Source organism: Myodes glareolus, chromosome 16, assembly GCF_982192425.1.
Source record: "Myodes glareolus chromosome 16, mMyoGla1.1, whole genome shotgun sequence".
Taxonomy (NCBI): Eukaryota; Metazoa; Chordata; class Mammalia; order Rodentia; family Cricetidae; genus Myodes; species Myodes glareolus.
In genome coordinates, this window is record NC_142041.1 from 40,756,299 (window position 1) to 40,782,712 (window position 26,414).

At 46.7% G+C, this 26,414-nt stretch overlaps 2 protein-coding genes across 2 annotated transcripts in view; one reads left to right on the top strand and one right to left on the bottom strand.

Moving 5' to 3' along the window:
- Rragd (Ras related GTP binding D) overlaps positions 1–5,049 on the bottom strand; it is a 40,642-nt gene extending 35,593 nt beyond the window's left edge. The window contains exon 1 of the mRNA XM_085677268.2: positions 4,750–5,049. Coding sequence (XP_085533394.2) covers positions 4,750–4,897 — 148 coding nt within the window. The 5' untranslated portion in view covers positions 4,898–5,049. The remainder of the gene's footprint in view (positions 1–4,749) is intronic.
- A 16,389-nt stretch (positions 5,050–21,438) lies between these two features.
- Positions 21,439–26,414, top strand: part of Ankrd6 (ankyrin repeat domain 6) — a 145,341-nt gene continuing 140,365 nt past the window's right edge. The window contains exon 1 of the mRNA XM_087897203.1: positions 21,439–21,543. The gene's annotated coding sequence lies outside the window, so the exon portion shown is untranslated. The remainder of the gene's footprint in view (positions 21,544–26,414) is intronic.

Consider the following 26,414-nt stretch of genomic DNA (forward strand, 5'->3'; position numbering starts at 1 on the left):
GCTAGTCTAGGGGTTCTCCCTAGAGAAACGGAAATTCTCTGCATGAACTCTGGCTCACAACAGTGAATATTTTGAGGGTGATCTCTTCAGTTTGAGGCCAAACTGTCCCACATAGCCAGTTCCAGGTCAATTAGGACTACATAATGAGACCCTGTCCCCAAAACATGAGATATAAAAGTTATATGTAGAAATAAAAATCTTCTATAAAATTCTTTCAAATCATACTAGTAGGGAACTGAAAAGCATGATTGAATATATTCACATACATTATTTGTAATATGTACTGTATATATTATTCAATATATATTCAGTTATGTCTCTAATGTGTAGTTATTTACCAATACTTTCTAAAGGAGGAAGTGTTCTTAGGAACTTTTTAAAATTGCTTGAGAGAAACTCAAGGCTGTTTTTATACAAACCTCTTTTACACACTGAAAAACATGTGACAATCCTGCTCAGATCCGTAAGAAGACAATCAACAGCTTCTCAGACACATTAATCCAGGAGTGAGAAGCCTGAGTCACAGCGAAGCTAGGGAGAGCCACTGTCACCAAAGAACTTTCTTTACAGGGTTTGACAGAGGAAACAGAATTTTTGTTTTGTTAATTTTTTAAAGGGGTACATCCGTGAGTTTGGACCCCCACAATCTACTTTCTGCCCGAGGCAATGCTATGCATTTGTATCCCAGTGGACTACATGAGACGGGTGTCCAAGACACTGGCATCCCTGGAGGCTCCAGGGTCCAGTACGAACATGCGAACATGCCCTGCTGCCTCAAGGAAGAAAGAAGGCAAGGACTGATGCTTGAGGGTGTCCAGGACTGACTGATATGTGATCTCTGGTGCACACTGCTTATGAAAAGGACAAAAGACACTGAAAGAATAAAGGGGGTAGAACAAGAAAGAGCTGATTTAGGAAGCAAAGCCATCCCGCACCGCTACACGGCTGGGGAGGGCTAATCTAAATAAAGTGCCGCCTGGGACAGGAATCTTTCCACGATCCTCTTTGCACCGCCCTATGTCTGTTCTAATAACAAAGCGGGAGAGCCGGCTAATAAAAGGGCAGGTGTATCAGGCCTGGAACTGGTGATCCCGCTTCCCACTCTTTGGAGTGCTGAGATTGCGGACGTCTATCACCACACCCGGCTATTGCTATTAACGGCTCGTAGGAGGGACTTGCTGTATTCAGCCCCTGTATACCCTTCAGGGAGTATCACCAGCTTACCCTATGGGGACTCTAGTAACAAGCGAAATCATCGCTTCCTCAGACTCCAAGGCGCAGAGGCCACTGTGCAAACAGTCCAGATTCAGGCAGACTGGGGTGAGCAGCTGTCCTCACCAAGTTTCCCCTACAAATTGTGGACTTTAGGGGAAACTCTTTACTTTCTGATTCAACAACGGGAGAGCAGATAACAATAGGGGTATCTTTTGGTCTCGCCCCTTGCCAGTTTTGAAAGCACAGTAATTTACTTTAGTCAATGTAAAGTCAGGTGTCAAAAATTAATCGTTATTTATGGTACAATTATGAATTAATATGGGGTGCTGAGAACTGAAATCAGGAGCCAGGATACCCCTAGCTCTGTGGTAATTGGTTTTGGGGGAATATGACAATGTGTGTGTATGTGTTGGTAAAGTCAGGTGTCAAAAATTAATCGTTACTTATGTTACAATTATGAATTAATATGGGGTGCTGAGAACTGAAATCAGGAGCCAGGATACCCCTAGCTCTATGGTAATTGGTTTTGGGGGAATATGACAATGTGTGTGTATGTGTTGGTACTTTATACAAGTATGTGGATGCCGGGTGGACTTTGGGTGCAGGGGTCTCTCGTCTTCCCTCCCCAGGGCTGAGATGACAGACATCTACCTCCTTCTGCTCCCCCCATCCGCTTAAGTGGATGCCAGGAATCTGAATTCTGTCCTCACGCCTGCACAGCTAGCATACCGCCCACTCTGTTTTAGCTCTGGTCCCTGTGTAATTGTTTTTCATGGTTTAATCATTGTCCCGTCTCTGGAGTTTGATTTGGGGCAGCGTATGAAGATGATGAGACTTGCCTTACTGTGATTGGCATCAATGAAAGAAGGGTTAAGTAGGGCCTCAGTGGGTCCCCAACAGAACTTAGCTGCTTGAAACCGCTCCTGCTGTTCATGAGTAGAATATGGAGTAGGAGCCAAAGGAGATGCGCATTTCAGTCCCAACTCAGCTGTGCTACATTTTCGAGTTTACCACACAAGGTGAAACTCACAAGGGACTCAGGTTAAAGATGAGATGGGGCTCCACACGTCAAGTAGACTAGGGGCGGTGGGAGCTTTCCATCTTCTGCCTACATTATCTTACACATCTGACAAATGACCTCAACCAGCAATGCAAGTCAATCTAATGTCCCACCCCGAGGCTCCCAGAGATTACTGACCGTAACGGGGAAAACTCCCAGACCACCGTAAGATGAAGGCACTAAATCTCTTGTTAGGTCACTAGTGTGTTGTTCACATCATAGCCATCTTTTGTCAAATAAGTCCCTGATTTTCACTTTCTCCTAAGTTTGAGAATAGATAAATGCAGACTTCACCAACATCTAACTGGGAGTGTGTGCTACGGAAACGGATGGTTCAGCAGCTAACGCACTTCTCGCTCTTCCTGAGTACCTATGCTGGGTGGCTCACAACCTCCGGTAACTCCGGCTCCAGATCTGATACCCTCTTCTGGGCACCTACATCATGCAACACACACACCACGTGCAAAATCTCAAAACAAAACCTGCCAGCCTTCAGAAGGACAAGGAGCAGGATGTCTAAATTCTTGGCTGCCCCTCTCCCAGGTCCAGTTCCCTGAGACGGAATCACTTGGCAGACCCTTGCAGGAAGTGCTGGCCGGGAGAAGGCAAAGGTTCTAATAGAGATTGTGCTTCAGGGCCTAAACCTCCAGACTTTAACTAGGAAAGAACAGAGGCCAAAGATAAGGGAAAGTGTTTAAAAGATAAAGGATCGGAGAAAGAAGCAGACCACCTGTGTACAGCAGACAGCAAAGCAAAGCAAAGCCAGGCTTCTGCAGAGTTTTGCCAGAGCAGAAATGAACGTGCCTGCTTCTCACCACGTGAATGTGTTGTTGCCTTTTATAGCAAGATTCCAGGATTCCGCCTGATCCGGGAACTCCCAGTGGGGGCTTATTACTGAAGTCATCAAAACAAAGCTGCAGGCAGGGTTGCCTTTAGATTAACAACACTGGGGGCCTCCCATTCCGGGCTCTGGAAAAGTCTTTTGTTTCAGGAATTCTTCACCTTGGGCAGGGTTTTACTTTCACTTCAAATTTTGCCAAATCAAACTTCAAAAGTGCCCCCAAGCATCCCAATAAAAACTGGAGGGAGAGGGAGAGAGAGAGGGAGAGGGAGAGGGAGAGGGAGAGGGAGAGGGAGAGGGAGAGGGAGGAAGAGAGAGAGGAAGAGAGAGAGAGAGAGAGAGAGAGAGAGAAGAGGGAGAGAGAGAGGGGGGAAAAGAACGGATTCTATTCCCTCCTGGCAAACGCGGGCCCCCGGGACAGTGTCAAATTACCGGCTTTTCCTCTGGAATAGGGTCTCCTCTTTAAACTCCCACACAAGCTCCCTATTGTGCACCTACCTTTTCAAATACCTCGCAAATGCATCCCTGTTCAGCCTTTTTATGGAAGGATCTAACTGCTAGATTCTAACAAATGCTAATTAAGTAGTAATAACGCGACTGAACAAATTAATTTTTTTTAAAAAAAAGTGGCTAAGTGATCCACTGTGGGACCAATTAAAGGGCCCACAGAAAGGGAAGCTTGCGTACAGGTGCACACACCAATTTGAACAATGGAGAACCAGTACCAGTCCTCTCTAGAGAAAAGCAGCCCGGGAAGGGAAGGGGTAACTCGGAAAGCTGTCCTCATCTGCCCGGCTCAAGGCTCAGTTAACTTTATTCCTTTCTGATTCGCCGAAGTAGACCCTGCCAGATGCACAATCAAAGCTGGCTTTCGAGAAAGGCTTTGTAGAGAGCTTCAAGTTCAGATTAGTAGATTCTCCATAAAAGTTCTTAAAACTCCAGTCACGAGTACTTTTATTCCTCAGTTTTTTCAGTGTGGGGCATTGAAAAGATTAGTCCTTTCCCTGAGATGTTTACAACCTACACGGAGAATATTAACAGCCCCAGTCAACTGACCTTTGCAAGTAACCTTCCGCTTGGGAGGGGGGGCGGGTGAGGGGGTTAAGAAAAGAAAAACAATAAGGAATCCTAAACTCCACTTCTTTGTGTCCCTGTCCCAGGAATGAAACGCAGGCGGCCCTGCGTTTAGTTAGTCTGAAAGGCTAACTCGAGCTCCTTCGGGAAGAAACAGTTGGCTTCAGTGGCCAAAGATCGCTCGCCCCGCGCCCACTCCCGGGAAGGACACGAGGTACATTCAAAGTGTCTTAAGACCGGGATCCCCCGAGGTCTCCCGGAGACTCGGGTACCACCTGCAGCGCGGGCCCCGCCCCAGAGCTCTGGTCCCACGCCGCGGACCCTCTCGCGGCTACAGCGGGGAAGAATGACACGCGCAGCTGTGGGCGACCCAGCAGGCACGCTGCCGCCAGCTGCCTCTTTTAGCTCGACACCCGACCCCGCTCCCCGCCGCCCTCCAGCCGCCGTCTGCAGCCCGGCCTCGCCCCTCCCCCCAGCCCCGGCGCCCAGGACCCGCGCTCCCCGCATCGCTCCGCACAGCGCCCCCGGGACGGCGAGCGCGCAAGGCAGGCCGGCTCACCTCCCTCCTCCGGCCCGCTGTCCAGCTCGGCGTCCGAGGACCCGGGCCCGTCCTCGTAGCCCGCCAGTCCCACCAGCTCATCCTCCTCCTCGTCGTCGTCGCCGCCGTCCTCACCCTGCAGCTGAGGCTTGCCCAGCACCTGGCTCATCACGCCCACGCTCGGCTCCAGAGTCCCGCGTGGGCCGAACCGCCCGCACCTCCCCGGGCGAGCCTGGTGCTCTGGGGGCTGCAGCGGCGCCCAGCCCCCGCCCCCCTTCCCGCCGCCGCTGCCAGAGGAGCCAGCCGGAGCGCGGCAGTTCTCCCCGGGAGCGCGAGGGAGCGACTGCGTGACCCGAGTCACCTGACGCTTGTCACACACACGCACCGCCGGGCGCGCGCTCGCCGGCCGCAGCCACCGCTTGCTTGCTTGGCGGGGCGCCGGCCAGGGCCACACACGTTCTTCCCCCTCCCCAGACGCGCCCCCGCCCCCCGCCGATGCTGCACGCGGTCTCTGCACGCGTCGCCGGGAGACCACCTTGCCGAGGACCACCCCGACCCTGCCGCCTGCCTTCTGCAGCGCCTCTGCTTAACACGACGGTCTTCGAGCTTTCTACGCTCCCAGGCTGTCCCCCAATACTGCGGCACCCAAGCCCCCACTCCACAGCCTTATGCCATAGACTCCAGGAGGTCGGAGAAATCACTTTGCTGGGTAGTTTCCATAGCAGTTTCCTCTTAAGGTGCCTTTTAGTTCGAAGGACTTCCCACCAAGAATATTCCCGAATCTACTCTGTAGTTACGTTTCCGAAGAAATCATATGTCTCATGATTTATATCTAAACATACTATACTAAGTAATTCCTCTGCAACCTTCGGGAAAGCCTCAGGTGTATGACGCACTCGGGGCTTTTTATGGCCAACTGCTAGTGTCTTGGTGGTGTAGCCCCACATAAATGTGTTAGGAATATTTCCTAACGCGAGCTCCCTGCCAACGCAAAATTCCCAATCAAGCCGAATCAAAACAAGTCAAATTAAGAAATATCCACGTTTAATGGGAGTTCTGCACTCTCGGGTATCCCCAAGGGGGAAACACAACCCCCAGGAGGAAGAAAAGGAGACCACTTAAATACCCTGGGGAGGTGTCAGGACCTGGCCTGCTGGGATTTGGAGTCCAGACCAGCCCTGGGGGCTGGGATAGATGCGAGGGGCTGGGGCCTACGCTCCCAACTTGACCAAATGTTGCATGCCTTTTGTAGGAGGTGAGCAACAGCTCTCAGATTGGAACAGCAGCGATGCGGGCTGAGGAGGTGCTTTCCTTCTTTGCAAGCTTCTCGCCGCAGGACACAATGGACCCACCCTTCCTGAAAAGAGAAAAGAATAAGTCATGTGCCTGAACTTCCTTCAGTTAATCACATAAGAAAAAAAAAACCGCAGCGGGCCAGCAAGGTGATCTGGATCTCGCAGGTGCCAGCAACTCAGCAGGTGGTGAGGCGGAGGAGAAAAGCGGCTCAGGCTGGAGACTTGTGGCCAAGGACAGGGCTCACTGGGGGTCCTAGGAGAAGCCTGGGTAGGATAGGGTTACTAAGGCGTGACTCATGACTTGGGTTTCTTCTAGGTGGGGGACTGCTTTTAGCAGGAAAGGCCCTAACTTCTCCAGTTAGAGGCGGTACAATTCCACGCGGCTGCATGGTCAAGGTCGTTCCTTTAACACAAAGATGTTAACTGAAAGTCTCTTCAGTGAAGAAACTTTATGCAGAGAATGTAGGGAGTCAAAACAAGGATTATCCAGTGGGGAAACTTACAGCACCTCCTAACTTAGTGGGAGGGAGCCAAGGGAGCCAGAGATCAGAAGAGCAGCCAGGAAACAGGCCTTATATTCCATCAGGCGGCAGCTGCTGGAACCACCCTGACCAAGCAGATAAGACAGGGAATACCCTGGCCTCTCTCCTCCTTCCCTATCTCAGAGCACTCTCCGGAAATGCCTGCCATTGGTCCAACACAGCCAGAAACCCGTGGGCAAAGGAAGACTGAAACCTAGCGGAGGTCAAAGGGTGAATGGGGAGAGCAGAGCCCAGGCTCCTTCACTCCCCACAGGTAGCCGCCTTCTCTGAACCTCATCAGAACGCCATTGCCACAGAGTTAGTAGAAATATTAGATGAGAAACAGAACTCGTTTCTCATGGGCGATTTTCCTTTCTGTAGAGAAGAGAGTGGGCTGTGTGGCTCAGTTAGTAGGGCGCTTGTCTAGCAGGGAGCCCTGGGTTCCATCTTCAGCACCTTGTCAGCAGGAACTCAGTGAGACTGAGGCCAGCTTGAAATTCCTCAATCTCTTTAAAGAAAAAGAAGTGGGGGGGGCACCCATGATAATCTAAGTCTGGGCAGGTCACCCAAAGGAAGTTCTATACTTCCAACCATTATCACCTGGGACTCTGGCCATCAATAAATTTAAATAAGAGGCCTGAGTCTCAATAGTTTACCCTGAAGCAATACCTGGTAACAAAAAAAGACACCACAAGCTGCCCAACCAAGAACCGACCATTCAAAGGAAATGCCTGACATTCCAACCTGTAGATATGATCACCTGCCAGCATACCTCACCGGGACACCCCTAGACAAATGTCAGCCAATCAGGGGTCCTGAACCTCAGAGACCCCTCACCCCCACCTTTACTACTATAAAAACCCAACTCTAATTGAGCTCGGGGCTCTCTGGTTATTCCAATACTTTAGACATGCAGAGAGGCGGAGTTTGCAAACTTGATTAAAATCAAGGCTCTTTGTTTTTACATATGGGACTTGGGCTCCTTTGTTGACTTTTGTGGGGACCCACGGATTTGGGCATAACAGAAGCAACCTGGGGAGAATAGAGGATATTTCCCCAGAACTAGTTTACCAGTGGGGGTGGGGGCTCAGGACCAACCTGTTTCAAGCATCAGGGAGGTCTTAAGACACCGTTCAGATTCAGACCGACCAGTCACTCAGACCTGGTTACTGAGTATGGTCATCCAGTGAACCAGGGGTCTCTAGGGAGGACAACTCTCAACCCAACAGCCACACACACAGAAAAGATGGAAATGTGTGATGATTCTCTGACTGCCTCAGTGAGAGAGCTCTTATTTGTTTTTTGTTTTTTGAGATTTATTTATTACATATACAGTGTTCTGCTTGCATGTATACTTGCAGGCCAGAAGAGGGAACCAGATATCATTACAGATGGTTGTGAGCCTCCATGTGGTTGCTGGGAATTGAACTCAGGACCTCTGGAAGAGCAATCAGTGCTCTTAACCTCTGAGCCATCTCTCCAGCCCTCTTATTTGTTTTTGTGGACATGTGTGGGTTTCTTATTCATGTGTATGTCTGCACCACCTAAATGCAATTCCCACACAGACCAGAAGAGGGTGACAGATTCTCTGGAACTGGAGTTACAGATTGTTGTAAGCCACCACCTTTTAGGTGCTGGGAACTGAACTCAGATCCTCTGAAAGAGCAGCCATTCCCCACTGCCTTGCCATCTCTCCAGTACCAAGAAGAGAGCTTTTATGGGGAACACTAGCAACATATCAAAACATACTCCAAGGTGTCTGTGTTACAAATTTTGCCTGTGGGTCCCGAGCAGCAGGGGCCGAGCAGCGGGGGCCGGGCAGCAGGTCTAGGGCAGCGGGTCCCAAGAGCCGCCAGCCCCGGGCAGGGCCCAGCCATGCGGTGGTAGGTCCTGCAGACTGTGAGTCCCCAGAAAGTGCAAGTTCCCAGCCACGTGTGGGCAGGTGAGCGGGTGGGAGGCACATGGACAAACACATCGTACAGAATAGAATGGGATATTTATTAGTTGAATTATGGAATGGGAAGGAAAGAGGAGAGAAGGGGAGAAAGAGAGGAGAGAGAGAGAAAGGGAAGAGAAAGAAGAGGACAGAGGGAGAGAGAAAGGAGTGGAGAGCGGAAAAGGGAACAGAGAGAGGCAAGATGGCGAGAGGAGGGGAGAGGCTGCAGGGAGTGGGCGTGGCTTGTCTCTTAAAGTGACCAACAATCATAACAGTCTGAGAATTGGATTATTCTTGAGAATAAAATGGACCAACATCCCTGTCACCTGTTAGGGAGACAGAGGCAAGGCTCAAGGCAGCCTGAGGTCCTCCTCTAGTCTTGTCGGGACTTCAGGCCAAACCAGGATCACAGTTTGAAAGCAGAAAAGAATTTCAGGACTAGCTAATATGAAGGAGAGATGGTTATTGTGGGAGCCCATGGATATGGATTTGTTCCACCTTGACCAAAGATCAGAATTTAGCCTATTCTTGCTTCTTCAAGGTTATGGACAGGACATTTGACCCAGCGTGTGGCTACTAACAGGAGGTTTTGACCTAGGGTGTGGTTACTTGATACTTTAGGTATTGAGAAGGTGATTACTTTGTTTGTTCCTTGCATCTTGGTAAAGAAGTCTTTTGTCTTCCCCCTCCTCTTTGCATTAAGGTATATAAAGCCTATGAGAAATAAACACGAGCCAGGTTATATGGGCTGCCCATGCATGCTTCAGCATTGCCAGGGCATTAATAATAACTATAATAATAATAATAGATTCAGCATTCACTGGGTTGCCTCCCGACTCTGTCCTATGTCTCTGTCTACTTCTTTTGTGTCTCTGCTTTTTCTGCCTAACATCTCTAACCCACACTCCCTACCCTGGGAAAGTACAAACCTGTCAAGACTGGACCTTGACACATTATATTTCATGATATTTGGGAGGTGCCAGGATCAGAGTCTCACCTATACAGCCCTAACCTGCTATCTAGACCAGGCTAGACCAGGCTGGCCTTGAACTCACAGTGATCAGAGATCCACCAGGACTAAAGATGTGTGCCACAACCAGCCTTTATGTAGAGATTTTGTTTTCGTAACAAGGCCCCAGATCTTAGTAGGTCCCCAGGCCTTCCCACAACTGACTCCATGATGGAAATACCATTCGAGCTATAGAAGTCAGCATGTAGGGCTGGAGAGATGGCTCAGCGGTTAAGAGCATTGCCTGCTCTTCCAAAGGTCCTGAGTTCAATTCCCAGCAACCACATGGTGGCTCACAACCATCTGAAATGAGATCTGATGCCCTCTTCTGGCCTGAAGGCAGGCATACACACAGATAGAATATTGTATACATAAATAAATAAATACATATTAAAAAAAATAAATAAAATAAAAAAAGAAGTCAGCATGTAAATAGTACCACCTGTCAAAACAAAAACAAAGGTCTGATGCATCAAAGTCAATAGTTCTGGGGAAGTCTCTCCAAATGGACTTGTTAGGTCTCAAATCCAGACAGATGGCTAACTAAGGTGCCTATTAACATATCAAAGTGGACCCTGGCTGTCAGGTTTTCCCAGCATCCCTCAGTCCCTGGCTGTTACAGGGTATGTGCCTTCATACCCTGCTTCCTACCCTAAACTTCTCCACTCCAGGGTCATGTTTATTCTGGATTCTTCCAGATAACTCTGCCTCTGCCGCCATTCTCCCTCTTATCTATGATAAACTTTCTCTTCCACCACACCTAAGAGCAGCCTACGTCCTTCCTTTTTTATCCCTTTTTCTCTAACCTTGCTTTTTGGCTTCTGTAATTCTGCTTCTGGCTAATTGCTCTTGCTAACTGAAGTGTGTCAGTCAGGACACGATTTTGTGCTTAAAAGCTCACCCTGAGAAAGGCTCAGTGCTACACTGGGATCCCAAAAATCCAGTGTAGTCGATGGTCGACTAATAAATACTTTCTGTTGGCTTAAACCCCCATCTGAACAGTCTTCTTTGGCGGTTACCCCACAACAGTTTTTTGTTGTCGGGGTCCGTGCTAGCTCAGTTCGTGGATCAGCCCCACGTTGCAGGCCTCCACACCAGTCCAGAAAAGAGATAGTTTATGTTGGGGTCTGGTCTAAAGAAATAATTGAGGGTCCAGGCTAGCACCAGACCCTGACATAATGGCACCCAACGTGGGGCTGATTCACAAACACCAGCATTTTGTGTGTTTGTTTGTTGTTGTTGATGATGAGGTGTTTTGCTTGTTATGAAACAGGGTCTCACTGTGTAATGCTAGCTGGCAAGGAACTCTATATAGACCTAGCTGGGGTATCTCTGCCTACTAAATACTGGGATTAAAGTCATGTGCCTCCAAGCCCAGCCTGAATATCAATTTTAAGCATAAAGTGAGCTGGGCGGTAGTGGCACAGGCCTTTAGTCCCGGTTCTTGAGAGGCAGAGGCAGGTGGATCTCTGTGATTTCAAGGCCAGCCTGGTCTACCCTAATGAGTTCCAGGACAGCCAAAGTGAGACCCTATCTCAAACAAACAAACAAAACACACACACATACACACACATACACACACACAGAGAGAGAGAGAGAGAGAGAGAGAGAGAGAGAGAGAGAGAGAGCCAGAAGGACGTACTTGAGAGCATAGTTGAGTCTCCTCTAGGAGAGCATCATTCTTCATTGCCTGTTCAATAGTCATAACATAGATTTTAGTGAGGTTTAACGCTATTATTTCGAATTGGTTGCTAAGGAACCTAAATAAGATCACTGGGCACTTAACAAGATTATAATTGATCAGATCACAGAGACTCAAGTAGGTAGACTATATTTACTCGAGAGTCAACTGTCTTATCTGATGAAAGGGATGAGGCCCTCCCTACTCACCATCATACACATCCACGCCTTTACCTGAGTCTTTGCTATTTTCATACAAAGAAATATGATTTTTTTTTTGTTGCCAGCAACCTTCACAGAAAACATTAATTGTGTTGGAATTCTTGCTTCTCAGAAGGTGAGAGGCTCCAGCCAGACTCTGGGGCAAGGGTCCTCAGTCGTGTTGAACACTAGCTAAATGCAACAGTTGAATGAAGGCTTGAAGCATTCTAGTTTAGCATAGCATCATCAGGGGTCATCTGACAAAGTCCGAACACCCAGGATCAGAAAAATCTTGGTCTCTTTTCTCTAACTGCTGTTGTCATTCCAACGTTGTCAGGTTTCAATGGGGATAAAAACACAAAGTATAAAAGATAAAATAAAAAAAAAACACGGGGATAAAAGTCCTAGAAACAACACTGATTTTCAAAGAAATCCTATAAGTAGGTTCTTTCAGGTTGAAATGTGAGTTGAGACACCGTAGAAGCACCCTGAAAGCTTTTAAAAAACTTGGCTGTGACTCTGCCCAGTGAACTGGCTGCTGTAGTAATCTGCCTGTCTGTGGCCATCTCCCGGGAGAGTGTGCTCAAGAATGTCAGCCTGCTTCTCTTGGCGCCTCATGGTGTTCATTGTTGTAAGAAACCATGGCACGTTGATAGATGCTCAGTCAATGGAGAGGGATTTGGGGTAGAGGCACGGAGGGAGGGTGCAGAATGAGGAGGAAGAGAATATCTGGTGAGCTTTCTACAAGAGTCCTAGAAAATATATTTTTTACAGAAACTTCAAGAAAGTAATAAACACCAAGTTTTCTACACACCGTAAGACTTGGGAAATGCCAGAGGTCAATTTGAGCTGCAAGAATCCACTAGGAATGAGCTGACAAGCAAGGAAGGGTAATGCACCGGCTGTGGGGCACATGGCTGTAATGCCCCACAAGGAGGGGTAATGCACCAGGCATGGGGGCACATGGCTGTAATGCCCCACAAGGAAGGGTAATGCACCAGGCGTGGGGGCACATGGCTGTAATGCCCCACAAGGAAGGGTAATGCACCGACTGTGGGGGCACAAGGCTGTAATGTCCCACAAGGAAGGGTAATGCACCGACTGTGGGGACACAAGGCTGTAATGCCCCACAAGGAGGAGTAATCACCAAGCATGGGGGCACATGGCTGTAATGCCCCACAAGGAAAGGTAATGCCACAGCTGTGGGGGCACATGGCTGTAATGCCACACACTCTAAAAATGAAGGCAGGAAGATTTGGAGTTCCAGGCCAGCTGTGGCTACATACCATATGTTGTCTCAAACAAACAAAATACCCAACCAGGGACCTAGGCCAGTGGTAGGGCACTTGCCCAGCATCCACAAGACCCTGGCTCCATTCTCCAATAGTTTAGGGAAAGAAATACAAAATAACTTCTTGTGGGCTCTGTCTTCCAGGACTTCCCATAGATTTTCAGGGATAAAATTGACTATTAAATTTTTATTTTAACTGACCCGTCATTCTAGAAAAGTCTCCTAGCTTTCTAAGAGATATTTTGTGGTGTTAGGAAAGATGAGCACCATTTCCCGTCGAAATTTTGCATGAATAAAGACACTGTTCCACAGTGATATAAACTTCGAAGTATCCAGCAAGTAATATTATTTCCTCCACTTTATGGGCCAGAGAACTGAGGTCAAACAACTCATCTCAGGAACACAGGGCATGGGTGATGGAACAACTCTGAAGCTCAAGAAGGCCCTGTGTGAGATGAGTCCCTGTTTAAGGGACACTGACAGCTAAGGTCATGCAGCAGCCCCTCTACTAACAAAGGAGGAAAGATGAGAACCAGCTCCTGCTTGCTTACTGAAGGAACAGAACCCAGATAAGTTCTCAAAAATTAGTTCATTATGTCATCTTACCCTATCTTTAACTCCAATCATCCCTCTCCCTTTTTTTTAATGTATACAATAGTCTGTCTGCGTGTATGTCTGCAGGCCAGAAGAGGGCACCAGACCTCATTACAGATGGTTGTGAGCCACCATGTGGCTGCCGGGAATTGAACTCAGGACCTTTGGAAGAGCAAGCAATGCTCTTAACCACTGAGCCATCTTTCCAGCCCCCCCATCATCTTTTTGTAAACAAGTCAGGTCTCCTTCCCCCCCCTTGCTCCCCTTCAGCGCCATCTTGGCTAGGAATATTTTTTCAGGGGCGTTGTGACGTCATTGTTTTTTAATTTCGAACCCTTTTCTAGCTGTTACGTTTTTGGCATAGTTGTTACACTTTTGGCACAGTTGTTATGCCTTTGGCATAGCTGTCAAGCTTTTGGCACCAACGTGGCCACTCCAACCTCCTATGCGCTCGATTCAATCCACACACTGCAACCAAGGCAAGTCTTACAAAAGAAACTATTTAATTAGGGGCTTGCTTACACTTTGAAAGGGTGAGTACATGATCATCAGGTATGGAGTACATGTACAGGTATGGAGTTGGAACAATAGCTGAGAGGTTTATATGTGGATCCACAGGCAGTCAGCAAAGAAAGAGGCTCTAGGCCTGGAGTGAGCTTTTAAACCCTCAAAGCCCACTCGCAGTGACACACTTTCTCCATCAAGGTCACACCTCCTAATCCTTCCCAAGCAGTTCCACTAACTGGCAACCAATCTTTTAAACATATGAACCTCGAGGGGCCATTCTCATTCAAACCATCACACTAACCAACCAACAATAGAACACTTCCTGTTATATATAAAAATGTTGATTATCGCTGGGCAGTGGTGGTGCACACCTTTAATCCCAGCACTCAGGAGGCAGAGGCAGGCAGATCTCTGTGAGTTCGAGGCCAGCCTGGTCTACAAGAGCTAGTTCCAGGACAGGCTCCAAAGCTACAGAGAAACCCTGTCTTGAAAACAAAACAAACAAACAAAAAAACCCAAAAAAAATGTAGATTATCATCATTCCTTTTATAAGGAACACAAATAGCAAGTAGTTAGTATCCTTTCTGGTTTATGTGGCTATGTTATAATATATCCTAAACTAAAAGAGTAAATCTAAAACTACTTGTGATGGTTTGAAGAGATATGGCCCCTGTAGACAAATATATTTGAATGCTTGGCCATGGGGAGTGGTACTATTAGGAGGTGTACCCTTGTTGGAGTAGGTGTGGCCTTATTAGAGGAAGTATGTCACTGTGGGAATGGGCTTTGAGGTCTCATATATATTCAAGCCACACCGAGTGAGACAGTCTGCTTCCTGTTGCCTGTAGATCAAGATGTAAAACTCTTAGCTCTTTCTCCAGCACCATGTCTGCCAGCATGCTGCCATGAAGATAAAGAACTAAATCACTGGGGCTGGAGAGATGGCTCAGTGGTTAAGAGCACTGGCTGCTCTTCTAGGGGTCCTGAGTTCAATTCCTAGCAACCACATGGTGGCCCATAACCATCTGGCACCCTTTTCTGGCATGCATCCATGGAGGTAGAATGTTGTATATGTAATAAATAAATAAATCTTTTTTTTTTTAAAAAAAAAAAAGGACTAAATCTCTGAAACTGTAAATCAGACCCAACTGAACGTTTTTCTTTGTAAGAGTTGTTGTGGTCTGTAGTGGCGTGGTCTTTGGTCTGTAGTGGCATGGTCTTTGGTTTGTAGTGGCGTGGTCTGTGGTCTGTAGTGGCGTGGTCTGTGGTCTGTAGTGGCGTGGTCTGTGGTCTGTAGTGGCGTGGTCTGTGGTCTGTAGTGGCATGGTCTGTAGTGGGATTCCGACTCCACACCTACCAGGAATGGCTCAAAGGGTCCATGGCTGAAGGTCTCCCACCCCCTCCTGCATGGCTTGATTTTACCTACTAAACATTTTTTTCCCCAAAACCTTGCCACAGCAGAGCTACCCCGTTGGTGGGCCCACTGCAAGGTAACTTGGCAATTTTCTGGGCTCAGGTAAGCTTTTCCCCCCATCATGCAGTGACTTATACAGCTTCCAGTTTGTGTACCCAGCTCATGAGCTCTGGGTTCCTTGATATTCTAGCAATCAAAAAACTCTCTCTGTGTATGGAATAGATTTAATTGCTCTTAATTTGTCAAGCATATTTGCAAGTATTTAAGCAGGCACCAAGGGAAAACTGAACAGGACTGTTCATGCCTCCACCAGTCAGGTCTCTACTCCATGTGCCCACAACCACAACACCTACTGGTCAATAAGGATTACTACAACTACAACAATTTACCGATATAATGGAGGTAAGTTCATTTGATTAACAAATAAATCAATAAATTTGAAAGTTATATAAGATCATATCACCATCCAGGAATTTAATAACCTTTTTGTTTATATGATAAATTATATTCTTCAAGAATTATATGATTTTTCTGATGCATCCATTTATTTGATATTGGAACTTACCTCTGTTTTCCATATTATATCCTTAAAAATAGTTTGATAACAGAGCCAAGAATGAGGTACTTTTAGAAATGGTACAGTCTTTATGGATTAATAATGAACAGCTAACTGACAGAACTTATACCATTGAAAATCAGAAGTTAGTTGGAAAAATTAATACCATCGAAAAGCATAACATTAATTTTACAGAAAAATTCAATGCATGTCAAAAGGTGCTAAAAATTATCTGAAAGGATTCATACTATTGAATTTGACAATCAAAATCTGTTAAAAAGTTATGATAAGTTAGCAGGTAGGATATCTCTCCAGGAAGACAATCTTCACAGTATCCAAATAATACCTAAGGATGAGAAGTTATATTAATGAAAAATTTTCATACCTTGGAATCCTATGTGTAGAATGAGGACCAGAGGTTATGTGAGTCAATGAAATCATTATAAATATTCACAGGTAAAGATTTTCAGGCTTGGGGGCTGGAGAGATGGCTCAGTGGTTAAGAGCATTGCCTGCTCTTCCAAAGGTCCTGAGTTCAATTCCCAGCAACCACATGGTGGCTCACAACCATCTGTAATGAGGTCTGGTGCCCTCTTCTGGCCTGCAGACATACACACAGACAGAATATTGTATACATTATAAACAAATAAATATTTTTAAAAAAGTATTCAGGCTTTACAAAAAATAGTGGTAAAAAGATTTGAAATGATTGAGGAAATTATCAGAATTGATGAGCAGGGGACAGAGGTATAAGGACAGAATTTAGCCTCACTAGTACATGTCAGAGTCAGAGATGACATACCAAGGGTTCTAGCTACCTATCCTGTAATCTTCTCTGATGAACTATCCAGTACTAAATACCCAAAAGGATTCAGAGAATTTAAATGGAACCTATAGGTATGAATAATCTAAAGGCAATTAAGCAAACAGTAGTATCTTATGGCTGGCATTCACCATTTGTTAGGGAGATGGTGAAAATGTGGTCTTTGAGCAATAAGGCTAAGCTACACAATTGGCTTCAATTAGTGTCAGTGGCCCTAGAAGACTGGCCACAACTACTGTGGAAATGCTTCTAGCAGGAGGAGGCAAACATTTTAGAACAACAGGGAAGAAGAGAGACTGGAGCTACAGCTTAGTTGGTAGAGTTCTTGCCTAACATGCATGAAGCTCTGGGTTGATCCCAGTCTCTCCTTTATTTTTAAATCATGCATTTGTGTATTTGTATGTGGTATATGTTATATGTCCAACTGTGTGTGCACGCGCACATGGCATTGCATGTGTGGGTGTGGAGCTCTAGAAACCTACCTGTCTCTGTTCCCTGACGGCTTTCCCGTGTGTGCTGCCTCACAGCTTTCTTCCAGGACTCTAAGGATCTGGCTCAGTCTTCATGTTTGTGTGGCAAGTGGTTTTCTAACTGAGCCACCTTCCCAGTCTCGCTTTTCAGCTCTGAACAAGGTTGCGTAGCAACATGGGCATTAGAGGTGAGCAAGCCATCTTATAACCATGAGGGAACAGGAATTATACTGAAACCCATGACAGAAATGCAGGCTAGAGAGAGATGTTCTCTGATGATTTACCACACTGCTTACTGAAGCCTGGAAAAGGTCTACCCACCAACTTCTTTGTTGTTTTCTTCTTTCTTCTCCAGATGAGATCTTGCCATGTGGCCCAAGCTGGCCTCAAACCAGTGACCCTCCTGCCTCCAGTCCAAAGTGCCATGATTAGAGGTGTAAATCATCATTGTTGTTTCCATCCAGCAAGAAGCTATACTTTTGTTTATTAATAAAAGAAACAGCACAAATTTCAAACCACGCTGCAGTTCCTTTTGACATACCATAAAAGCGCCTCGTTACACTATTAATTCCCCAATGGCATTAATGAGACTGTTCCTGGAAGCTGAGGGGTGGCTCAGCAGATAAGAATGCTGTTATGGTTTGAATGAGGGATGCCGGGCCTCCAGAGAAGGCTGTGAAACCTTCAGAAGGTACAGTCTTGCACATCGCCTAGGGGGTATAGCCTTGTCCCGCTTCTGTCCCCTGCCCCTCGCCCCTCTTTCATTTTCTGTGTGCAACTGAGATGTGATCTCTCAACTTCCTCCTCCTCCTGCCATGCCTGGCTGTTACCCCACCACTCCAGTGTTTTGAGCTCCAGCCCTTTGGCACTACGAGCAAAAATAAACTCCTCCATCTACAGTTGCCTTTGGTCATGATATCTTGTCACAATAGTAACTAATGCAGGCACGTGTCACTCTTCCAGAGGACCAGAGTTCAAATCCCAGCACAGGCACTGGGTGGCTCACAACCATTTGTAGCTCCAGCTCCAGGGAATCTGATGCTTCTGGCCTTTGAAAGCAACTTCCAGACAGGAGCAGATACATACAAACACTCTCAAATAAAATTTCAAAATTTTAAAAAGATATTAAATCATCACTGTTGTTATTCAGGGTTCAGACTCTCAACTAACCTGTTTGTTCATGACATCACCAGTCTGGTGTTGTTGTTGTCCCTGCTGTTTTGTTTTTTGTTGGTTGTTTGTTTAGAGATTGGACTCTTTGTGTTACCCAGGCTGGCCTCTACCTTCTTGAGACCAGGGACCTTCCTGTCTCTGTCTCCCAATAACATAATCTTCTCAGGATGTTCGTAGACTTTGGGACAGTAATTGTAGGAATTTCTATAAGCTGTGAAGATTCCATTTGGACATACCTTCCCCAGATTCCTTTAACTCCAGTGCCTCTCCTTTGATGACATTTTTTATTGCTTTCAGCTGCTGCCAGGTGAACTTGTCTGGTTGCCTCTGTGTTATCTTGTCCCTCGGGCTGTGCTACTGATTCATCACTGTGGGATTCTGCTCCAAACCTGACAGGGAATGCAAAAGCAAATGATGGCAGAAAATGTCTGAGCTTTTCCTTTCTTCCTCTTTTGGAATATTTACTTATTTTTATTTTATGTGTATGAGTGTTTTGCCTACATACGTTTATGTGCCCCATGACTATGCCCAGTGTCTGCGGAGGACACTAGCTCTCCTACAAGGAGAGTCACATCCAGTGGAGAGCCACCCTCTAAGTGTTGTGAAAAGAACCTGAGTTCTGCGGGCTGGTAAACAGGGCTCAGGGCTCTGACCGAAGGAGGAAGGATTTGTAATTACCATAAGGATAGATTCTATTAGTAGAAGCTGCAAAGAACATGGGGACCGCTTTCATAAGATGATTCTATTCACTGAGAGACAGGGCTCAAGATCAGGACTAAACAATGGCCAGGATTTGGGACATCCAGGAAGACTGACTCCACAGAATAGCCAATAGATCACCAGGTCAGACTACATCCACTCCAGCCTTCTGGGTGATCAGGCATTAATCATATTGGTCTCTGAAGAAAATAAGCCACTTCTTTAACGAGCCTGGTTCTTCCAATGCTTTTTTTTTTTTAAAGCAGTGCCTCCTGCATCCTCTCCCGTTTCCCCTGACAAACACACACACACACACACACACACACACACACACAAACACATACATAAATAAATGCGATTCAAAAATATATTCATAAATGTTTATAGTAGTTTTATTAATAGCCACCCCAAACTATAAACTCAAAGGATTTTTAGTCGGTGAATAGCAAAATAACAAGCTGTAGCTTACCCATGTCATGAACTAAGGCTATGCCTGGGTCAACCACAGAGCAAGAATGGAACTGTTGACTGGGGCCTTCCTCAAACCCAGGAAGTCTGAAGAAGATTTAGGAGTTTCTTTTCATTCTCTAAACTGTGGCTCCTCGGAGATCAGATCTCCAAGCCAGCTCAGCCAGTGCCTGGAATTCCCATTAATCAAAGTCGGTGAACAAACACAGACCAGTCAGCTCCCCGGAGCTCTCACATGCCTGGCGGGATGGCTTTTTGTTCTTTTCAGCGTGACTGCTCCAGCGGCCCATGAATACAGTTTAAACCCCATCTCACTGTGACTTATGCTAAAGCTTTAAATGCCTCTCAGGGAAGTGGGACGGCTGTATCTTAGGGAGTTTATTCGGGGAACTAGTTAGGAAAACCTTTGTGCTTTAGTTCCATTAGCATATGTTAATTATATGCAACAGTCAGTTTCATACGCCACTTCATACACGTCAGTCAAGAGTCACTCCCATTATTCTCTTGTTCCCTTTGGATTTGTTTTCGCTGATCTATTTCTTTTTTTATCCATCCCCCGCTTCTACTTCTGTCCTTTATTTATTTATTTATTTATTTTATTTATTTATTTAAAAAATGACCCCAACCAGTGAATTTCATTAGGATTGTTTACAGGAGCATGGTCCCCTCACCAGGGGCCACACCACTGAAGAAAACGCCAACCTCCAGTAGCTGTTAAGTGCGTATTAATCCCTAGGGAGGGAAGACAATTTCTCAGTGTGGCTAAGAGAGAAATAATCACTTAGAAATGTCACGTGTACCTGCTTTGCCTTGGGAATTCTAGAGCTTAGTTGAGACCTGCTTGCAGAGCAACCTGGAGCTATTAGTGAGTAGGGAAAGGAAATGTGTCTATCCTAACAGTTTCAGATAGGGAATGACATCAATTGGGGGGAAAAATTCACCCAGAAGGGAGTTTTCACATTCTGTTAAATAAAACAGCAGCTAGGGCCGAGAAGATGGGGGCATTCCCAAATAGTTTTGAGGGATCAAGTACTTACCCTCTCCGAGGGTGGGCGGGGATTTTGGAGTTCCTCCTGGTGGATAAGGATGCCAGAGGGAAACAAATACTCTAAGAGGAGGAGGGGCCTTCGTGTTTGTCTTTCCTTGGAAACCAGCCATATTTCCGAGAAGATACGAAGAAAATGAACTTCACCGTAAACTTAGCCCCAGCCTCGGGTAAGACTGAAGTTTCACTTTCTCAGCCTTGCCTGTTGATCCCTCCACCTCGGTTTTTGTGAGCAAAGGGGTCAATGAGATCCAGTCCTTCAAGATTGGGGATTAAATCGGCGCTGGGGATTTGAATTCAGGTTCTCACGCTTTAGCAGCAAGCTCTTACCCACTGAGCTCCCAACCTGCCCCATAAAGATTTGTCTTGAGCAGACCGACATTCACACAATGAGGCAGGGACTGGCTTTGATTATCTGTGCCTGGTCATTGGGGGTGCTATGAATTTGAATAAACACACACTTTGAAGTAACCTTTGGTTTACATTAGGCTGCGTTCCCCAGTCCCGTAAATTTCTTAGGAGAATCCCCCACCCCCGCCCCGTTTCTCTTCTTTTTGACGCAGTCTCACACAGGCCAGGAGTTAGTGACATTTGTGGAGTGTAACCCCCTAGTTTTTGCTGCCCAGGGAGCTCTTCTAGGTACTGAAAAGGTAGCTGTGAAAGAGCGAGAGAAAAACAGTCAAGACAACAGCACGTAAGGCGCACTCGGAACGCGTGGGTGGGCTTTGATGCCCTTGCCGGTGGCAGTGGGAGAGAGGGTTCTCCACGCCCTGCAGCTTCCTCGGTGTTGAGCTTCCATCGGCTCCAACCGGTCAGTTTGTATATGGCCACAGGTGGGGACAGGAGGGTTCTCTGCTCAGTCCTCTCCTGAGGACTGTCAGTGCCTGTCCTGCAGCCCGAGGCGTGGGTGGCGCAGTGGCCGGTGGCCACCGCGGGGCGCTGCAGCCCTGCGGACAGCAGGATGGGGCGTGGTCGGTGGGGGCGTGGCTTGTGGGCGTGATAAATGGGCGTAACCGGCGGGCCCCTAAGGCATCCAGACCTCGAGCGGTGGAGCGCGGGGCGAGCTGCTGCTGGCTGGGAGTGCAGCGGCCCGCGAGCTCCGTGAGGAGCGGCCGGCCGGCGCTGGAGAGAAGGTACTGGGCCATCACCTGCTCCTTCGGGTGCTGGTAATCCTCAGGGATCGCTCTTGGGGACCGGGAGGGTACGCCGCTAGCAGGGGTAGCGCTCCTTTGCTGGCCTTCCAGCCATAGGCGCTCTTGGTTGGTGTCGCGAGTTTGTGTGGGTGCATCCACTGCAGACCCTCCGGCCTCCCTGGACGATGCCAGTCTTCATGGTCGTTCGGAGCGCAGCCGGACCTGCGGGGCCTCAGGGCCTGTGAGCCGCCTCTCAGGCTCAGGCTTCCCTCACTTGCCTAGGGCATTGAAGTGTGGCGCTTCCTGTAGATTTGGGGAGCTGGAGGGAAGAGAAACAGTATTGTTGACCTAAAAAGAGTTGCACTTTGGAAAGCTGGCCAAGAATGCAGTGCGTCCCCAGAAGTGCACCGACAGGATTCATGTGTAAGGTGTGTGTGTGTGTGTGTTGTGTGTGTTGTGTGTGTTTTTGATTGCCACTTGGGTGGCATGAGACTGAGCCGTGAGCGACCAGTTAGGCGTGTGACCAGAAAACCCACACCTTTAAGTCTTAATGTTTAGAACTGTGAACTGAAAGCGTCATACATTTCCCTCAAAGTTGGCATCGAGTTTTCCCATGCTGGGCATCCTTCCTGTGAGCCCCTTGGCTGATGGTAGCCAGGTATGTTAAGCTGATGGAGATCAAATGTAATGAAAAGATCTTGGGCAATGACCAGTCACACCCAGGTGCAGGGTTGTCTCGTGTTGACATCGAGTAGCGATTGCTCATCCTTAAAATAGTTGTTCGGTGAGTAGCTGCCATAATGAAGTTCCTGGGTAAATCCTACTGTGTGCTTAGCATATGATGAACGAGGTGTTTTGGTTTTTTTCTCTTTATACGAACAACACGGTGGCCAGGAGACGGCTACGTCGGCAAGGACTCTTGTCCCCGGACAATTTGAATTTGATTCCCAGAAGATTTGACAAGGTGGAGACCTAACAAGTTGTGACCCGACCTCCTCATGGACAGTGGTTCATTCACACATAGCATAAGTAAATTGGTATCTAAAAATAAACTAGGAAATTTTATATTACAGTTGGAAGAGTTTTCTGCCCTTCAGTATGCAGAGGGGGCAGGCAGAGAAAAAAAAATGAAGGAAAATTAGAGACCAGAAAGCAATTAGTGGTACGGTATTATAAAGTATAACTGAAGATGATTTTTACAAAGAACTAAAACCATCACAATAAAAATGCTGGGTTTAGGGGGCTGGAGAGATGGCTCAGCAGTTCAGAGCACTGGCTGCTCTTCCAGAGGACCACGGTTCAATTCCCAGCACCCACACGGTGGCTCTCAACTTCACAACTATCTGCAACTCCAGTCCCAGGGGATCCAGCACCCTTACATCGACATACATGTGAACAAAACACCAATGTGCATCAATAAAAATAGATAAATAAGAAAAATGCTAGGTTTGGTGGTGTATACCTGTAACCCCAGCCCTCTGGAGCCTAAGGCAGCAGCATCAATTTGAGGTCAGCCTGGATAAACAGCGAATTCTGTCTTAAAAACAAAACAACTGTTACTCCTTGTTTGTCTGTGGTGGCAACGAATATTAGCCTTAGCCTCCCCTTCAGTCCCTACATGTTTCCAAAGCCTGTCTTCCATATAAAAGCCAACTGCTTATGCTATAACTCAGCTTAGCAACAAGGCACACTTCTGATTCCCAACGTCCTCTGTCTTGTCCTCTGGTGTCTTCTCGGAAGCAGATGCTCAGAGACACGTAAGACAAGAGTAACTAACTAGCAGGGACAAGTACCCAGCTGCGGAGCCAGAGCGGTAACCACCCCCCATCAAATCACTATTCTGGATTTTGTTTTAATTCCCCCTTTGCTTAATGAAAAACTCCAGGGAAAGGGAATATCCAAACAAGCATTTCCGAAGTAATTTAGCGCATTCTCCAGTTAAAAGCAGGATACAAGAGTGAAGCGGAAAGACGCACGAAGGCTTGTTGTCTGAGCGCTCCCGACCGCAGTGGACTCAGGGTGTGTTCAGTCTGCGCAGAGACCCTGTCTCTCCCAGTACACTTGGAGACTCTAATTTAAAAAGCTTGCTTGAGTCCCGAAGAATCTGGAAAACAGTTATTTGTGTCTTTGTATCTCAGGGTAAATTTTATAAAAATTACTACTATCCAGGGAGCATTGTTCGGGCTGGGAAGGGTTAAGCTGACTGAGAGTGAGCCTTGGAAATGGCTTTTGCCCAAACCCTTCTTCCTCCTTCTTTGTGTGTCTGTGCAATGTTGTTATTTTTTCAAGATCACACATAAATCTCATCAGTGTTCTTCTTCTTCTCCTCTTCCTCTTTGAGTCAGGGGCTCTGCACATCCCTGGCTGTTCTGGAACTTAGTATGTAGAACAGGCTGGTTTCCAACCTACAGAGATCCTCCTGCCTCTGCCTCAGAGTGCTTTAGTCTTAGCTCTGAAATCTCAACTGAAGGAAAGACTCCTGAAGGGGCCTTGCAGTTCTTAGTGCGTGAGGACGTTCTTCGTGGACTCCTTAGGTGGCAATAGTTAGGAGCGGGTAGCGTGAAAACAAGGTATGTAGATGCCACTTGAAAAAAAGTGATGCATGTAAAATTGTATTTATTTATTTAATTAAAAATATTTTTGAGATTTTAATTTTATGGATATGGCTGCTTTGTCTGCGTGTTAGTTTGTCTTACATGTATGCAGCGCTCTTGCAGATGAGAAGAGGGGCCTTGGAGTGAGTGTTGGGAATTGAACCTAAGTCCTTTGGAAGAGCAGCGAATGCTCTTAGCTGCCGAGCCATCTCTCCAGCCCTAGATTTATTTATTTAGGGGCAGGCATTGCTATGTAGCTATGTTGGCTTCAAGTCCATGACAATCCTCCCTCCCTAGTTTCCTGGGTACCTGGAAGACACTCCGACGGCAGCACGTCTGTCTTCTGTTGTTTCATTTTTAAGTAGCGGTCACTAGCAGGATGCCGGTGCCTGTCCCTGGGACACCACCACCTCCTTTCCTGTTCCACGTTAATCTTTCCATAGCACTTTTTCCCAGCCAGCTCTGGAAATCCACCTTTTCCAAGGCATGCTGTTGTGGGTTGAGAGTCAGTGCCTAAGGGTGAGGTGCGCACACACTCATGTCCTGGACACTGTGTTGCCACTCAGATTGTTAAATGCACTAGGTCACCCCTGTGACTTTCAGCGCAGGCTACCCAGCCAATAGTACAAAATGCTACTCCAACCCAGAAGACGTCATGGGGCGTGACAGGTGCAGACTCTATGGTTTTACTTATGAGACACCTCACCTGGTGTAGTCAGATTTATAGGAAAAGAAAAATCAATTTTGGTTAACAGCGGGGGTGGGGGGAGAACATGACAGGAAGTTGTGTACTCTGTGAACTTAATAGTATTTTTAAAATTATTTATTATTTTTTTGAGGTTGTAATATAATTTTATCGTTTTCCCCCAATAGTATTTTAAAATAAAATTTAAGGGTAGACATTTCTGTTCATGATGCCCCAGTACCAGACTGCACCGGCACTGAGTTCAGGGACAGTTTAGGGTGCTTAGAGAACCTGGGATGGCATCACCTGTCCATCCCACCACATGCTTCCACAGAGGGAAGAGGTACCTAGTTGCGTTCTTTTCGGAAGGCCAGTGTTTGTGTTATTTCCTAGGGGGCTACAGTATAAAGAGGAAAGTCGGCTGAACCCTGTACTGGGGACTGCACCTAGGGCCTCCCAGTACGCGGGGCAAGTGCTGCTCCACAGAGCTGGAGAGCTCGCCTCTGAAATAAAGTACGTTTTGCCCAAGGAGGTAAACTTTAAGGCTGTCTTTTGGTTTATTCTTTGTTCCAAATGTATTTGTACAGTGTATTCTGCCTTGTTTAGTACCCAGTGGTTAAGGGAGCATTTGTATATTGTTAGAAGGTGAGATACCAGTTAGAATTTATCCAACACAGCTGTTCCTGTCCCTGAGTTTTGTTTTTTTTTTTTTAACTTATCTAAGATGGTAAAATTGTAACTTGCAGTCTTTTCTTACATATAAGAATCTTTCTATTTGCTTTTACTTAGAAACCTTTTAATAAATTGTACTTCAACTCTTCCGCCGCGATGTATATTCTGCTGAGGTATACTGTGCACGGAAACAGAGTTCTAGCACTTAGTGGCTTAGTTCAAGGAGAGTATTTATCTAGTAAAGTTAGTAATTTACTCAAAACCAAGTTGGTTATTTCAGGCTGGCAGCTCTCCTGGGCAGTTCTCCTTCATGCTAGTCAGGGGTCAAGGTCCCTCCTTTGTGAAGCCACCATTGTGAACTTGTGGTCTCCAGTCACTCAAGACAGAAGGAACATAAAGGCTTACCACACTGATACCCTCCACCAGCCTGGGGAGCAACCCCCTGCTCATATAAAGTTGACCAGAGCCAGCTACATGGCTCTACCTGAATTCAAGGAGTACCAGTCTGGGCAGCTATTGCAATGGATGGAGAGCCATCTTTTATAAATACAGGTTAGACTTCACTTTGACAGCTGAAGCAGGAAGATTGAGAGTTCAAGGCAATGGAATAAGACCCTATCAAAAATATCCAAAAGAACAAAAAGCCCAAATAGGCCAGTCTTAGTGGCCAGTTAATTGTAACTGCATTCATATATATGCCTTGTTTTCCAAAGACACACACACACACACACACACACACAGCTTTCACAGTGCAGGTGTGGATGACGTCGTATACATAGGACATAATAAGATGGGATTAAACTACTTAAGTTCAAGTATTAATTAGTGACTGAAGAACATTGACTTTTTCCAGTCATGTGATCATAGAGGATCATACATTTTAGAAAGAAGGAGTGAAAATGGAGATTAGCTCAGGACAA